Genomic DNA, 18,319 nt, shown 5'->3' on the forward strand with positions numbered 1-18,319 from the left:
GTGGTGTTGCCGCCAGAGGTATTCAACTTTTATTTAAATGTCATTCAAATCAAATCAAACTTTATTTGTCACATGCACTGAACACAACAAGTGTAGACATTACCGTGACATGCTTACTTACAAGCCCTTAACCAACAGTGCATTTCAAGAAGAGTTAAGAAAATAATTACCAAATAAACTTAAGTAAAAAAATTATAAAAAGTAACACAATAACAATGCTATATACATGGGGTGTGTGCGGGGTACAGGTTAGTTGAGGTAATTTGTACATGTAGGTAGGGGTGAAGTGACTATGCATAGATAATAAACAGCGAGTAGCAGCAGTGTACAAAACAAATGGATGGGGGGGGGGGGGCAATCAATGTAATAGTCTGGTTGCCATTTGATTCATTGTTCAGCAGTCTCATGGCTTGGGGGTAGAAGCTGTTAAGGAGCCTTTTGGTCCTAGACTTGGCACTCCGGTACCGCTTGCTGTGTGGTAGCAGAGAAAACAGTCTATAACTTGGGTGACTGGAGTCTCTGACAATTTTATGGGCTTCCCTCTGACACAGCCTATTATATCGGTCCTGGATTGCAGGAAGCTTGGCCCCAGTGATGTACTGGGCTGTACGCACTACCCTCTGTAGCGCCGTATGGTCAGAAGCCGATTAGTTGTCATACCAGGCAGTGATGCAACCGGTCAGGATGCTCTCGATGGTGCAGCTGTAGAACTTTTTGAGGATCTGGGGAACCCATGCCAAATCTTTTCAGTCACCTGAGAGGGAAAAGGTGTTGTCGTGACCTCTTCATGACTATCTTTGCATGATAAACAAATCTCTGTAGTGCTAAAGTGCTGCCATAGGACAGCCACAGAATCAACCACTACTAGCTGCCCAGGAGGTTTTCAGCCAGAGGACACACCCCTTAAGAGGAAAAGAGCATCAGAGGACTGACAGTTTCCTCACCTCTAGGGTTACCTGTAAGAGTAGGGAGTCCAGTCTCAAGAAGCCCAGGCTGCTGCCAGAAAAATAGGAAGTACAGTATGAGAACAGTGGCATTCCCAGTGTGCTATTCCCAAGTGTACTTTACATTTTTTAAACTAGGCAAGTCAGTTAAAAACAAATTCTAATTTGATGGCCTACCAAAAGGCCTCCTGCGAGGCCTATATATAAATAGGACAAAACACCACAACACAACATAAAGAGAGACCTAAGACAACACAGCATGGCAGCAACACATGACAACACATTAGCAACACAACATTTCTGGGCACAGACATCAGCACAAAGGGCAAGAAGGTATAGACAACAATACATCACACGAAGCAGCCACAAATGTCAGTAAGAATGTCCATGATTGAGCCTTTGAATGAAGAGAAGGAGATAATTGTCCAGTTGGATTGTTTTTTGCAGCTCGTTCTAGTCGATAGGTGCAGAGAAGTGAAAAGAGGTGTGACCCAGGGACGTGTGTGCTTTGCGGATCTTTAACAGAATGTGACTGGCAGAACGGGTGTTGTATGTAAATATCTCAGACGGGGGGAGTGAGGCCTAAGTGGGTTTTTATAAATAAGCATCAACCAGTGGGTCTTGCGACTGGTATACAGAAATGACCAGTTTACAGAGGAGTATAGAGTGCAGTGATGTGTCCTATAAGGAGCATTGGTGGCAAATCTGATGGCTGAATGGTAAAGAATATCTAGCCGCTCGAGAGCACCCTTACCTGCCTATCTATAAATTACGTCTCCGTAATCTAGCATGGGTAGGATGGTCATCTGAATCAGGGTTCATTTGGCAGCTGGGGTGAAATAGGAGCGATTACGATAGAGGAAACCAAGTCTAGATTTAACTTTAGCCTGCAGCTTGGATATGTGCTGAGAGAAGGACAGTGTACCGTCTAGCCATACTCCCAAGTACTTGTATGAGGTGACTACCTCAAGCTCTAAACCCTCAGAGGTAGTAATCACACTGGTGGGGAGGAGCATTCTTCTTACCAAACCACATGACCTTTGTTTTGGAGAAGTTCAGAACAAGGTTAAGGGTAGAGAAAGCTTGTTGGACACTAAAAAGCTTTGTTGTAGAGAATTTAACACAACATCCGGGGAGGGGCCAGATGAGTATATGACTATCATCTGCATATAAATGTATGCGAGAGCTTCCTACTGCCTGGGCTATGTTGTTAATGTAAATTGAGAAGAGCGTGGGACCTAGGATCGAGCCTTAGCCACTACCTGTCACCAAGGGAGTACCCTGAGACAGCAGATGTTCTGACTTCAAACACTGCACTCTTAGAGAGGTAGTTAGCTAACCAGGCCAAAGACCCTTCAGAGACACCAATACTCCTTAGCCGGCCCACAAGAATGGAATGGTCTACCGTATCAAAAGCTTTGGCCAAGTCCAATTGGCCAAGAAAAAATAGCGGCACAACATTGCTTAGAATCAAGGGCAATTGTGACATCATTTAGGACATTTAAGGTTGCAGTGACACATCCATAACCTTAGAGTAAACCAGATTGCATACCAGAGAGAATAGTATAGACATCAAGAAAACTTGGCAATAATCATCTGACTGGCTTTTACCAAAAGTGTTGGAAACAGGTCAAAATAGAAATTGGCCTATAACAATTAGGATCAGCTTGATCTCCCCTTTAAATAAAGGACACACCGTGGCTGCCTTCCAAGTAAGGGGAATCTCCCCAGAAAGGAGAGACAGGTTAAAAAGGTCAGAGATAGGCTCAGCGATGATAGGGGCTGCAACCTTAAATCAAATCAAATCAAATTTATTTTATATAGCCCTTCGTACATCAGCTAATATCTCGAAGTGCTGTACAGAAACCCAGCCTAAAACCCCAAACAGCAAGCAATGCAGGTGTAGAAGCACGGTGAAAGAAAGGATCTAAACCATAAGACCCAGATATTGTTTTGGGGTCAAGTTTAAGGAGCTCCTTTAGCACCTCAGACTCAGTGACTGCCTGCAGGGAGAAACGTTTTAGTGGGGCAGGAGAAAAAGAGGGAGGAGCATCGGGGCTAGTCACATTAGAAGGGCTGGGAGATGAGGAAATGTTGGCCGGGCAAGGAGGCATGGCTGAGTCAAATAGGAATCCTGACTTAATGAAGTGGTGATTAAATCAATCAATCAAATTCATTTATAAAGCCCTTTTTACATCAGCCTATGTCACAAAGTGCTGTACAGAAACCCAGCCTAAAACCCCAAACAGCAAGCAATGCAGATGTAGAAGCACAATGGCTAGGAAAAACTCCCTAGAAAGGCCAGAACTTAGGAAGAAACCTAGAGAGGAACCAGGCTCTGAGGGGTGGCCAGTCCTCTTCTGGCTGTGCCGGGTGGAGATTATAACAGAACATGGCCAAGATGTTCAAACGTTCATTGATGACCAGCAGGGTCAGATAATAATAATCAGTGGTTGTAGAGGGTGCAACAGGGACACACTGATATCTTTCTGACAGATAAGATCTAAACCTGACCAGAACTTGTCCGTGTAGACCAGCCATGCGCTCCTTGTCAGTAACAACACCATCAACAACATTAAGGGACATGGGCAGCTGTGAGAAGGGTTTATTCTCCATTTTCCAGAACTTCTTGGGGTTAGACCCAGAGAGAGAGAACTGCTCCTTAAAATAACTAACTTTAGCCTTCCGAGTAGCCTGAGTGCACTTATTTCTCATTTGCCTGAACGAAAGCCATTCAGCCGAAGAATGTGTGTGCGGAGCCTTTCGCCAAATGGAATTCTTGAGGTGGCGTAACTCTGACAGATCACAGTCGAACCTGGGGCTGAACCTGTTTATAATTCTAATTTTCTTTATTGGGGTGTTTGATATTTTCAGTGGTATTGTTAACAAAAAAGAAGGTCCAACGACTTCCTGAGATGTGGATATTCTACACGCAACAGAATGGAAGGAAGCTCACAGCCTTCACTCTCCCAGAAGAGGACCTAGGATGGGAATCAGCCAGCAGCCCGGGAAACTCAATCTGCAGAGACACAGGGTCCAGTGAGGACAGAGACTGGTCTCAACTATAGTCAACCAATCTCAACTAAACTTGTGCATTAGTTTTGTTTATGGTTGCATTTATTGTTAGTGGTTCCAGATAATACCAACCATGGGCCACATAAGTAAAATAATACTGCAATAAATTCACCATATCTCAATTGGAGTAAAAATATATATTTTCATGATCGGCATGTCCTTGTGTTACATACTTCTAGATGGGATTTGATTGCTACATATACAAATGACTTATTTAATTAAAGTATTCTCTCTGTTTAAGCCCCCCCCAAAAACAATACAACCCATAATTCAAATATATATATTTTTATTTTCAGCAAAAAATATACAATTCCAGTTTAGTTGTACACGGTGTGTTAAATACCTTTACAGTCATTGTCAGTAGAAAAAAAATGGATATTTATGACAAAATGTACACATCAAAATTGCACAAACATGTACACAGCATTTTGTGAATGACCAACAATGGTCTTAAAGTTGCACTATGCAGGTTGCCAAAACTCTAATAGTTCGCCTAATTTCAGTATGTGTGACAAAATAAGCTAGTATAGTGTAGAATCATTTTACAATCTAAACCGCTGTGAAATATATTTTCTAAAACTAAACATGTTGTCGTTTCAGCTGTTTGAAGATGGTGTACAAAACCAAACGTAAAAGACGAAAAACAAAACTTAACGGGAAGCATAGAAATAGCGCACATAGAACAGATCTACCGCTTCTTAGACTTGCTTTCAAGTACAATGATAGAAATGTGAGTTATAGATCTATGTGAATTTGGTCTGGTTGCCCAAAAAGCTACATATTGCAACTTTAAAAAAGGTCCAATGCAGCCATTTTTTAAAAATCTCAATATCAAATAATTTCTGGCTAACAATTGAGTAGCTTACTGAATTAAAATGGTTAAAAATTCTAATAAAAAAAATCTTCTAAGCAAAGAGCAATTTCCCCGAGCAAGAATTTTGCTAGGACTGTCTGGGAGTGGTCTGAGTAAGGGCCCAATTGGACTAACCTAATGTAACCTGAAAACTAGCTGTTATTGGCAGAGGTTTTAAACTCTGTTATCGATCTGTTAACTTATACCGCCTGATGTTGCCAGGCAGGGCAAAAACCCATCCCTTCAAAACAGGCTGAAATTTCAAGCAATCTTTCCAAACAGCTCTTACGCTAAATGGGCATGATCATTTCACAGTATTATTCCAATCTCAGTCTGGAAATATATTTAAAACACAGGAAAATCACATTTAACTGCACTGGGCCTTAAGACATTAAATTAAAAAAGAGTATTGTCTTCACATTTTCAGCTGAATATTTAATTCAAACAAGATCAAGAAAAGAAATTGCACTGTATAAAATATTTAAAACCACAATTTAAAAAAGGTTTCACCACCTCCATCCCAAGTTATAAATCATATGACAATCAAATGCCTTTTACATGTGCAATTGACAGGGTCAATGTACTGCAAATATCCTTGTTCCAAACTGAACAATAAAATGCCATGGATTTGGGGGATTCTTACCACCTTTGCAAGATGATTATATGTCCACAGGTCAAACAACCCTGCTTATATTCCCTCAGACACAAACATAACTTTACTGCATAAACTTCATTGCTTGAACATAAACATGTTTCGACCCATCATTCTAGCATCAGGAGAGCAGTGAGCACATTGGGAGTCATGGACCAACCGGTGGAGCATTTGAAAGAAAATATTAAACAATGCATCAAGAGAAAAAGCAGGACTAAATCAAAATCGGGTTTGATTTTTCACCCAATGGAAATTGTAAAATTGACCATACAGTTTTTTCCGCAGTCCCGGTTTGATTGAATTCCAGTCTTAGTTCTATGATGGTAATTTAAACTGTGTTAAGGATTTGACCATTTACACTTACAATATTAGTGCAAAAGATGAGACAATTAATCAGCTTAAATTACAACTCTGGTACAGATATAATAATTCTGTAAGCATAATTGTGAAATGTATTCAGCTGGAATAATTGGAAAATGAATATTTTGTCTTGGAAAAAGTTACACAACTTAGATTCGGCCATTTTTATCATAATATTTAAAAGCTTTGGTCTTCCATACATGCTGCTTACTTGCCCGGACAAAACTAAACATTTTTGGAAAGGGAAACCAATGGAAGTAACCAACTTTGGATTCCCCAGCCAGTCCTAGCTACATTTCAGTTTGATAAGGAGAAAGAACATACAGTGTTACATGACTGGGCAACAAAGATGCTTCACAACTAAAGCCTCATTGTGCAGCATCTCATACTAATGAGCCACATGGATCTCGTTAAATTTCCATACATTTTCTCCACAATGCATGGAAGAATGCCGTTGTTTGAGTCTAAACTATTTGATTATTCACTTGGCCAGTCAAAATCTACAACACATACGCTACAGGCTAGTAGTGTACTCAAATTAGTTCCATCAAACAACAACAAAAAGCTACAGTTTTTTTATGCTAATTTGATTTATATTAATTTCTGAAAGGGGTAGGATGAGTTTGACTGATGAAGGGTGTGATCATTGCATCATGCATATCATATCCCGCTTTGCCTTAAGGTGACAATGTTTTGCCCTAATAACTTTTTTGTAGCAGACAAACACCTAAGGCTAAACAAGCGCCCTACCTTGGAATTATTTCAGAGAAAAAGAGGGGAACAAAAAACACACACACAAAGAATGGAACATAACTACACAGCAGGCAATGTAAGCAGTCTTTCTAAACAACATCCAGGTCTAAACTGAATTGCATTTGATATACAAACAACTCATTGGCTAAGCCAAGACAAAAAACTGAAAGAAAGCAAATGCTGAGTAAGTAGTCATAACGCTACAAAATCTAAACGCACAACAAGAACAGGAAATCAATACTAATCAATGCTTGAATGTCCATTATAGATCTTGACAAACTATTGGGTCTGTTGATCATAACAACAAATTGGCATGTTGGTGACATGCCATGAACATAGAGGGTATTTTCAGAAAAGCTGTTAACTTTTAAAGGCAGGAGAACACATAGTGAATAGCTGAAGAGACTAGCAAAAAACTAACATTACAAATACATTACTGTTGTAGAACTCCATCCATTAAGAGCCAGTGTCACCTCAGATTGCCTCTCTCTCTCCAACATCTGTCAGTCAGTCTGAGACAGTGTAGGAGGAGGACGACTGGAATAGGGCACCAGGCCAGACCGAGTCAGACCAGGCCGTATTTACTTCTGCTCTTATCCAGCAAGGCACTACGATTTTCATTCAAGTTTATCATTGCAAGTGCTTAATGCATCTAACCCCCCCCCCCCCCCCCCCGGCAAACCAGTCTAGAGTCACTCCTAAAGCGTGTGAGAAGCCCAGCATGGTCTGTCTACTGTCTCAGTGCTGCTGACCTCCATGTGTTTCATGATGAGGTCATTCCAGAGAGTGCTGGGGTTCATCCCAGAAGGCAGCGGGAGCCTCTGTTCAGGTGATGGGACAAAAAGAAACTGATGATAGTAGTCCTTACAGTTCCCTCTATGGACAAATCAATGGCATCAAATCACAGTCCTTCGAGTAGATAAGAGTGCTGAGACAAAGTGCTGCTACTAAAGTATTATTCATTCAGATCTAAAACAAAATACACATGCTAAAAGATGAGGCTTTTCTTACCCCTCTTCATTTGGACAGATGTTGCACAACTCCACTTTCGATCAACGCTATAGAGTGGAAACCAAGAAAAAGAAAACACTAGCCAAGTGAGCATAACAAGAAAACAAAAACAAGAATCATCACAAGGTGCTTTTCAGAGTGGTTAGGTCTGGCTGGCTTCACAGTGTGTCAGTTTGGGCTTGGCTCAGCGGGAGTCTCAGCGGGGGCTGTCAGAGCAGGGGCGGCACATGAGGGGAATGGAGGGAAAATGACTGAGCAAGAGACACACCCACGCAGGCTGATGAGACGGACGTATGGGCAGTCGTCTGGGAGAGGCACAGAGAAGCAGAAATGAGATGGACCACCGCCAGAATGACCGTGCTGTGACAGACCTAATCCCCCTGACGCAGGAAGACACCATCACCGCATCGAGAGACCAGTCTTTCAACCACAGAGAGAGCCTCTCAGGCTCCAACTCTTCTCCATCGCCCAATAACTGATGCATCTAGACTGGCTTGCCCATGCTAATGCTAGCCCCTGACCCCCCTTCACTTCCTTCCACCCTTGACCCCTTTAGAGTAACACCATCCCACTTTTGTCTTAGTGAAAGAACACAGTTCCAGAGTGAGTGGTATTCAGGTTCAGTGCTGACCCCTACAGGTGTCAGTTGCTATTGCGGTTGAACGTCTCCAGGATGGTGGTGTTAGTCTTCTCAAACAGCCACTGCTGGCTGGGGACGCTGGGGTCACACGTGTTCATGAAAACCTTCCTCTCTGTGGGGTTGCTGTCGATACAGCTGTTACTGATGGGGTGGTATAAACTTTTATCCTACAGAGATGGAGGGAGAGAAAAGAGGAGAGACATGGTAATGATATATTTAGTTACAGTACATTTAACTGAAAATATTTTCCAAAGAGGTAATTTAATATCAAAATATTGAATAGCCTGCATGGAAAACAAGGATTTTTTTGTCTAACTGGGTACACAGCTTTAAGAGATACTTTGGGATTTTGGCAATGAGCCCTTTATTTATTCCCCAGAGTCAGATGAACTCGTGGATTCAATGTTAATGTCTATGCTTCCAGTATGAAGGACGTTAGAGGTAGTGTCGCGAGCCAATGCTAACTTGCGTTAGCTCAATGACTGGAAGTCTATGGTAACAACTAGCACGCTAGCTGTTACCATAGACTTCCAGTCATTGCACCAACTCTAGTTAGCAATTGCGCAAACGACAGTTGGCAAACTTCCATCAAACTACACAGAAAGACATACAAATGGTATCCACAAGTTCATCTGACTCAAGGGAAGTAGATTAAGGGCATTCATTGCCAACATACCAAAGTATCCCTTTAAAAGCTGAATGTTATTTTACATTTTTATTTTTTTTATCTAGGAAGAAACTGCTGTAGCAAGCAGTCTGTGGCATTTTATCACAAGGAAAAGGAAATACAAAGGATCAAAAATACATCTTGAAGACTGCTGCTTGGCTGGAGCAAAGAAGTGCATCACAACCAACTCACAAACTTGTCTTTTTCATACATGAAAAAATAATGTGTGTGTGTGAGAAAGAGAGACCTTACCTTCCTGTAGCGCCACAGCTGGTTACCCTTCAAGCCGTGGCAGTCGTACAGGGTGACAGGGCTGTTGTGGGAGATGGCATCGAAGCAGACCTTTTTAGTGTGCATGGGGCCCCCCACCCGGATGTCCTCCCGCCAGCCAAACGTGAACACCTGGACAGGGCAGAGACAACCTGGATCAGATCACCTCCAAAGATGGGCCTCCACCTCTCCTCTTGGAGCCAGTGTCATTCCTGGTCCTGGAGAACCACAGAGCAAGCTTTTGTTCTAGCCCAGTAATAACACCTGATTTAATTAATTATCAAAACTTTGAGGTGTGTTAGTAATAAGCTGGAACAAAAGCCTGCACAACCTGCGAGTCTTCAGAACCAGGGTTGAAGAGAACCTTCCAAGGGAGTTCACACATCGGTCTCCCCCAGGCACGTTCACTCATGGGGGACAGAAGAGTTGTTCGTAAAGGGGATCCTCTGCTGTTACATTCAAAAGGCCCTGACTTGGACTGCAGCCATGCTGTTTGTCATCCCAGCTTTGAATACAAATTGCAACCATGACAGAGATTAAACAACAGCAGCTCTTTAAATGACTTTAATTATACTGTCAAAGCAGTGTCAGAGCAGGCAACCTAGAAAATAATAAGAAAACATGGTCATCCATCAACGTTTGGTTATGAGCTCTGCTAAAACATATTTTGGATAACAAGGGGAATAAATGGGGCTCCATTAGAACAGTAGCGATTATAAAGTTGTGTGTGTGTAAATTAGAGTATGCACCAGCTTGTGTGTGTGTGTGTGTGCCAGTGTGTGTGTGCACGTGTAGTGCTTCTGAAGGCAGAGCGCTGTCTGTACACAGTACAAAATGAAGTTCTGTATGCAAAACTACAGGAAAACTAGCGCTTTTCACGGCAGACAGATGTCTGTATTCAGTGGTGTCTACTAAGCTCCACACCTGTCCATGGCTCCACCCGGCCTCACCCCGCCCCTTCAGACATGTTTCCAGGCGGACAGGCGACCCAGACGAAAAGTGTTTGCTCTCCATGCACATGCCACTGCCTGTGTTGCGCAGCTAGAACACACACAGGGTCAGACAAACAGGTTAACAGAGAAAGACAGAAATGAACAGACATAATTCAATACTAGTCAATACTATTAACCACTGTCTAGAGCTGTCTGGATCTCTCCTCTTTAGTGAAAAAGTGAGTGATGATGAGTAATGACAAAGAGGATACTGTGGCAGGAGCATGGCCTTCTGATGGCTGAAGTGACAGTGACACCCGGCTGTCATAGTCCAGACAGTCTATCTGTCTTTCTTGCTCTCTTTCCAATCTAACCTTCTCTCCATATGTCGTCTCTCACTCTTAACTTTCTCTCCTTCTAGCTGTTGGCATGCCTCTCCGAAGACACTAATAGATGTGTTGTACCTCTCCCCAGGCGGCAGCAGGGGGCTCCACAGGTGGGTAGTGCTTGGGTAGGTCCCAGGCCACCTCTGTCATGAACCACTTGAAGCTCTTACAGTTGAGGCTGTTCCTCAGGTCCTTCTGCACTGTCATGTCTCCTGCTGACAGGTGCCTGTACTCTGGCCTCCGCTGGTAGATGTACTCTGCATATTCATCCATCCATACCTCGGCCACTCGCTTCAGGTTCTGTACAGAGACCAAGGGAGAACAGAAAAAGCACTGTTGCTCCACAATGTCTATAGGGGAGGGATGGATGCAGGGTACCAGTCCTTTGGGGCCTTGTTGACTGCTAGATGGCCTCGTCTCTTATAATACATACAAGGACAGTCTGAGGAGAGGTTTCGTTTTACATAACCATTACCCTTCTAATAGAAGTGGATAAAACAAACTTACGACCAGCAGAGAGTAAAGCCAATGATAACTGCTATTAGGAATCCAGACAGTCACAGCCAGATTAAGGTTTGGATGGGAGTTACAGTTAGTGAGCACATCCTCCTGCTATAGGGCATCCATATACCGAGCAGCACAGAAAGCACAGCTCTAAGCCAAACTCTGTTGGCTAACTCCTCTCCAGGTGAGGAGAAGTTCACTGGCACCATCTGCTTGCATGGCGGCTGGGTTTGGGAGGGATGGGCGAGCTGGTTAATCAGCACACCTGGAAGAATGCCAGTGGTGATGAGGAGCTGTGTGGGAGGGGGTGTGGGTGCTGTGCCTCTGGGGTGGTGCTGATGGGGGGGGCGGGGTCTAGAAGAGGCAGCTGCAGGGAAGTTTTGGGGGAGGCGAGAGCAAAAAGGCGACGTGTGCACAAAAAACAAGCAGCGCCACAGGCCAGCAATAATTCATGCCTCCTCTGTGACTCTGAATTGCACCCTTTCTCTGAGCTCCACTTCAAAAAGGAACACAGCGAAACCAGGATGATGCTGAACACACAGAGCTGTGCTTAATTGGCACTTTCTATTTTAGGTACAATATTCACCATTTTCATTCTTTCGGCACCATGTTACAGAAAATCTATCAATATGAATGCAGGTATTATGTATGCATTTGAACCAGGGTTTCCGTTAGGAGAATATGGTGCAGGACATTTGACCGGCAGCCTTTTCATTTGACATTTGAGATATTAACCAGACCCATATGCATTGGGTGCATAAATGACAGAAAATCACATTTAGATTGTTCTTATCAATCTTAACATGCAACTTGAGGACGCAACAGGCGTGCGTCCTTCTTACCAAATTCCGATGCGCACTTTGAAGATGTTAAAATAACTGTCCACATTTACTTTTCCTCAGCCAACAAGACGAGTAACGAACAGCAAAATCACTAGCCTATGTCAATCTAATATCCCCATTGTAGAAAAGTTACCTATTCTATTGGTCAGCTTGTCATTCTGTGTGAGAAATAAATCATCTGTATGCTGTGCTGATAAATAAAAAACTGTCACCAGCTAATTGTCCAGTAGAATAAAAAAAATCCCATTGCAAAATAATGCTTTTTAGCCTATTAATTGATTAACATACCAGTCGATGTAAATACATTTGGCAGGCCACGCTTATTGGTCTATAGGTTAATTTGCATAACGTTGTGGAATTAAATTGGCGGTGATTTAACTTTAAAAAAGTATGCAAATTAACAAATAGTCAAATTTGTTAATTTGTCAAATGTATTGACATCAACTGTTATGTCCATAAATGAATAGGCTAAAATGCATTATTTTGTAATGGGATCTTTTTTCTTCTCCTGGACAATTAGCCGGTGGCAGTTTTATTTATTGGCATTTCATTATTATTATTATTTTTGACCAAAAGCTGGCTATTACCGACTAATCAGAACCCCTGATTTGAACGATTGTAGACTGAACTGGAGGCCTTTTCTAAGAAAAGGTTCTTGTGTCTTTGTTGGTGCATCTTCTTTCTGAAGAAATACATTATTAACAACTGACCCCAATCCACAGTCATTAACATTTCTCCCTCATAGACAGAACAGACATTCTTCATCTGAGAGACTATTCCCCCACGCTGGATGAATACAAGCCAAAAAGTAAGCCAACGAACAGGCCAATAGGTTTCACTTACACAGCCGACCAAGCCAAAACAGGGTTTGGTCAGGGATCAGCATACATAATGGATGGTTTCAGCTGCATTCCAAAAGGTTTCGGAAGAATGTGAAAATATACCGAACAAAAATATAAAACGCAACATGTAGAGCGTTGGTCCCATGTTTCATCAGCTGGAGAGAAAAAAAATCCCTGAAATTTTCCGTACGCAGAAAAAGCTTATTTCGCTCAAATTTTGTGCACAAATTTGTTTACATCCCTGTTAGTGAACATTTCCCCATTGCCAAGATAATCCATCCACCTGACAGGTGTGGCATATCAAGAAGCTGATTAAACAGCATGATCATTATGCAGGTGCACCTTTTGCTGGGGACAATAAAAAAAGGCCACTTTAAAATGTGTAGTTGTGTCACACAACACAATGCCACAGATGTCTCAAGTTGAGGGAGCATGCAAATGGCATGCGGACTGGAGGAATGTCCACCGAGCTGTTGCCAGAGAATTGAATGTTCATTTCTCGAACATAAACTGCATCCAACGTAATTTTAGAGAATTTGGCAGTACATTCAAGCGGCCTCACAACCACAGACCATGTGTAACCACGCCAGCCCAGGACCTCCACATCCGGTTTCGTCACCTGCTGAGGAGTATTTCTGTCTGTAATAAAGCCCTTTTGTGGGGAAAAACTACTGATTGGCTGGGCTTGGCTCCCAAGTGAGTGGGCCTGGCTGCCAAGTGGGTGGGCCTATGCCCTCCAAGGCCCACCCATGGCTGCACCCCTGCCCAGTCCATAGATTAGGGCCTAATGATTTTTTTCTCTCAATTGAACGATTTCCTTATATGAACTTTAACTCAGTAAAATTGTTGCATGTTGCATTTATATTTTTGTTCAGTGTAGTTCTCATTCAGTGCAGAAGCATCAAAAGATATCATAGAACTTGTTTTTCAAATCTAAAGATTCCGTACTTGCAGACCTCTTAAGCTTCTTTACAGTGCATTCCTAATCAAGGTCACTTATCTAGCCTTGTGCATTTTGGGGACAAAAAACGACAGGGGGCCATATCACAAGAACAAAGCACGACAGACACCTTGGTGGAGAAAAGCAGGGAAAAACAGAAAAGCTGAGCGTTTATTATTCCGAGTCTCGTTTTTTTCTGAATGCTCAAGCTGTTAAAACACAGCGCCAGACGAGGCAAGAGCATGAGGAGGTTAAATCAGTTCACCACCAGAAAGAAGAGCACTTTCTTAAATCGTTCATACCCACTGCACTGCTGACTGTGGAACACACTCAACATTCACGTCAAACTCTCCTCACCTTCCCACAGCGGGACACCTATCGATTCAGTCACAGCATTCATGATGGGTGTGATGAGTGGGTGTGGGGCTGCAATATAAAGGTGTGTGTGTGTGTGTGTATCATTGAGGATCCAACTACTGCAGAGAAACTCAGCAGAGGAGATGAATGCTCTCTTTACTAGAAAACTCGGAGAACAAATTCTGCAATAAATGTTCCATATACAAACCTGCCAACCTTGAAGAATCTATATGAGTACCACTTCAGCGCTGCGGCGGCACTCGCGGACCACACGACGGCACGTGACACCCACACCGATCAAATAATAGGCAAATGCTCATTTTTTTTGACGCAATAATGATTTTGTCAGAAGACTGGATGTGTAGTAATAATAGGCTATAGACCAGGGTGCCCCAAATGGCGGCCCCGTGGGTGGTTTTATTTGACCCCCCCAAGTTCTCTGAGAAAAATATTTTTTTTAATTACATTTTTTACGACAAAAAAAAGCACATGTTGGACATAAGACCGTAAAAACAGCATAAAATTATCTCCAGGTGATTTTAATTTAGGAAATCTGTTCAAGTATTCCGACATAATAGAGAGACACGTGATCAGATACAAACGTAAACAAGGTTAGAAATAATTATGTTTTAGTCAAATATTATATCTGTTTGGGATTCTTGCGGTCAATTTACATTCTACAAATTCTTTGTATTTATGTTCCGGCCCCCCGGCTGAAACTAGTTGATGATCCCTGCTATAGACATTTATCAGTAACTAACTAGAAATAAGTTTGGATGTAAAATCAGGGTTCCCCCTATGATTTTCTGACACGGTGGTGCTTATGTAGGCCTAAGGTCAGGTAGGGGGCAGGTAGTTGAAGCATTTTGCATGTTTGAAAAACCTGTAACTGCCATTTCCTGACACCTCAAGTCTTAAATTATATCAAACAACACAGTTGGCCTGAATTAATTTTGAGACGGTCTCAATGACAATCACATTGTCCTAAGTTAAAATATGGGTAATGCTTATTATAATAGGTGTCTTTATGTGGATAGTCTTGTGAAAATGTGAACTGGCTTCTCAATTTTGCTTGGGAAAAATTCTGAATCATTCAATTACTGGATGCAATGTAGCAGTCTACTGTATTTGGAATATAAAACTGAATTAGGCCTAAATATTTGAGCTTGTTTCAGATCTCCATACCTGATCTAGTTCATCAAATCTTCCTTCTCAGTTAGGTCTACAATGAATTTAATATGCCTTGTTGTCATTGGTGAACTGACTAGGCTATTATCACATCATTAGCAGCCTACTGTTGACATACAGTAATATAAGGAGGACAGATCAAATACTGATTAATTTAAATCTAACATAACTTTCTGTGAAGGACGGTATTAGCGGAAAAGCTCTCACTTCTATCCAAGCACAGCGCACACTGAACTACCGCAACACTGCACGCTTCCTTGCTAGTCAATGTGCTCGCAGATATCAAAGCATGTGCCAACCACTAAATAGGCTACACATATACACACACGTTCAGGAGCAGAGATGTTGTTGGTCAGGCTATTTAACGAGTGGGGGAAAAATGCAAGAACCGGCAGAATCCTGCACATATTAGGGCAAGTGCACATAAAAGCAGGGCAGTAAGCTTAATAAAAAAATATAAAAAACTTGCCTCAACTTAGCAAAGTAGCAAGATTGATATCGTACCAGCGTACATGAACCTCAAATTGCGTGCATGGTACACAAAATGCATACAGGTTAGCAGGTCTGTATGATATACTGTAGTATGTTTTTCTTTGTAAATCCTTTTCTAGAGGAGAAAAGAGGAAAAGATGGGTCTAGGAACCAACACTCACCCTAGCCAGGCTGACCCCGCCGGGGACCTTGTAGGGGACGTACTTCCTGTAGATGTGACCCACCCTGGAGCACGGGATGTCCTCCATACGCCCGCCACACATCCACACCTGTTGAGAGAGACAGCGAGAGAGGGCGGGAGAGGTAGAAGGAGAGAGGTTTAACACAGCCAGCTGTGTGGGGGTCAGGGCATCACTGCAGTGTTAGTGTGTGTATCCTGTGTCAGTGTGTGCCTGTGGTGTGCAGCTGTAAACAGTATGAGGACATGAGAGGCTGACAGGTACTAGGAAAGCAGGGAGGGAGAAAGAGAGTGGTTCCAGAGGGAGGGATGGAGGGATTAGAGAAAGACCAATATGGATTTTTTAGGGTCGATGACGATTTTTGGGGTCAAGGAGGTTGATGGCCAATATTTTAGGGCGATATTCAATATCATAATATTTCAAAAACAATACATTTCACCTCGTTTTTTTACCAATCTAAGTACATAACATAATGTTAATACTTTTATTTGAATTGTAAATATCTTGATAAACTGGGTAAATTAAGATGGCATAGGCCTACACACAATACTAGTGAATGAATATTCAATAGGAGTGTGTGTATGGATTGAGTGATTGAGCTTGTTTAGGCGGATCAGTGGAGTCTATGGTGCTACAGACGACAATCTGTTTTCCTTCCATTTGGGACTTACATTAGCCTACTGATCAACAACATTTGCATAGAAGCATCACTCCAGGATGTCATGCCTGTATGGAAGGACATATAGGCACTGCTGTTTGAGAATATAAAATAACATATTTTCAATTCAAATAGCTCCAACGTAACATGATTTGTGATCGGGTAGAAATGTATATTTTTCCAGCTGTCAGGACGCATCCCTAAACAACTCAGGTGCCAGGACAAAATTCGAAACAACTCAATTGGCTAGTTTAGACATTTGCCAAGAAATGGGCGGGTTGTAACTTGATCCTACTGCTACGATTGGATAGAGAGAGGCTGTAACTCAGCTCCCTTTTACACATCGCTCTTATCACTTGGTGCCGTTTACTGTTACTATGAGAGCTAGCTCAACGGCGATGACATTTGCTACCAAGCCATAAATGTGCATAATATCTAACAAGGAGAAGGAGGGAAGGAAAAATGTGTTGGTCAAAGCCTATGGTAAAATGTTGTATTTGTCGTTTAAAAAAATATATAATAATAATAATAAGGTAAGGTCTGTGTTAAACACAGGTTTAAAGATCTTACATGTTTTGCTCTATGAGATCATCTTCATCCGCCAACATCACTTTGTGAATTTTAAAACATTTATGTAATCCAAAAAAGCACAAAGGCTTTATAATTCATAAATGTCTTGTTAAACTGACTGATATGTCACAGAACAAAACGTATAAGATCTTCTAAGCCTGTTTTAACCTTAGGCCCAATTTTCAACGGTTATCCCAAAACCCTATTCTTTCCCCATAGGAATAGCTGAACGAAACCTAGGTAACTAACTCATTTATGTTTTTAAGGATTACAAGCTGGCAAGCTTTATGGCCAACATTTATTTAGGCATTTTAAAACAGTTTCTCCTTTCCCTATTACGACAATCATCTAATCCGACTTGCAAGTGTGAATTTACGGATACGATTGCAGTTGGTCAGATCAGCACACCAGTAAATAGATAACGTTACATCGCAAGTCAGATTGCTCGTTCCCGAACATGGTGCATGTGCAAAATGATAACCAGCTAATGTTAGCTAGCTATGTTGGTTATTAGCTCCTATCTGATATCTTAGCACGATGCCTATATAGCCAGCTAGATAACATAGTAGCTAATATAGCTAGCAAGCTAACACCGCAGATGAAAGGATTAGTTATCGTAATCTTTGCTAAAAGGTAACATAGCTATCTGCTTAGCTAGCTTGCTTATTGCATGCATGTTCGGACATGTCGACATAAGCTTTATTTATTAGTGAATTAACTAAACTAATATTTGCAACAAGAGTTTGATTTTGGTCACTGTGCCAATTCATCCATTAATACTTAATACTGCACATGTCTGTTGGAGAATGAGCTAGTTTGCTGCTGCTGATTTCCCCACCTAGACATTCCTTGGCATTGTTCAGTGCTCATGGCTCAGGCGGTGAGTGGCGGCTGGCATAGTAGCAGCTTTGCTGTGTAGAGGGACTATCGGCTAAGCCGATAGAGAAGGGCCGACAGCCGATAGACTAGAAAAGTACAATATCAGCCTGATATATCGGTTCGGGCGATTATCGGTTGTTCTCTAAGAGGGATGATGGATAAAGGTAGCAGGGAGGCACAATAGCTATACAGTGACATCACTACACAGAGAACAAGACTATTATAAATGCATCATGGGCCACTTTGGACAGACATATGGCTAAGACGGAAGGAAAACCTGACAGTAGAAGACAGCATGATGCTAAAGGCAGGCCTGAAATGTCAC

At 42.0% G+C, this 18,319-nt stretch overlaps 1 protein-coding gene across 4 annotated transcripts in view; it reads right to left on the bottom strand.

The window, feature by feature from the left end:
- Positions 1-7,300: 7,300 nt before the first annotated feature.
- The window catches only part of LOC129868329 (polypeptide N-acetylgalactosaminyltransferase 10-like), an 85,298-nt gene continuing 74,279 nt past the window's right edge, over positions 7,301-18,319 (bottom strand). For 2 of the 4 annotated variants that reach the window (XM_055942211.1, XM_055942213.1), the window contains 3 exons: positions 15,870-15,977; positions 10,622-10,843; positions 9,207-10,266 (listed from right to left, as the gene is read on the bottom strand). In XM_055942211.1, coding sequence (XP_055798186.1) covers positions 9,802-10,266; positions 10,622-10,843; positions 15,870-15,977 — 795 coding nt within the window. In that variant the 3' untranslated portion in view covers positions 9,207-9,801. Of the gene's footprint in view, positions 8,456-9,206; positions 10,267-10,621; positions 10,844-15,869; positions 15,978-18,319 lie in introns of those variants that run through there. The other 2 variants (XM_055942212.1, XM_055942214.1) reach the window with 2 other exon arrangements.

Source organism: Salvelinus fontinalis, chromosome 13, assembly GCF_029448725.1.
Source record: "Salvelinus fontinalis isolate EN_2023a chromosome 13, ASM2944872v1, whole genome shotgun sequence".
Classification (NCBI taxonomy): domain Eukaryota; kingdom Metazoa; phylum Chordata; class Actinopteri; order Salmoniformes; family Salmonidae; genus Salvelinus; species Salvelinus fontinalis.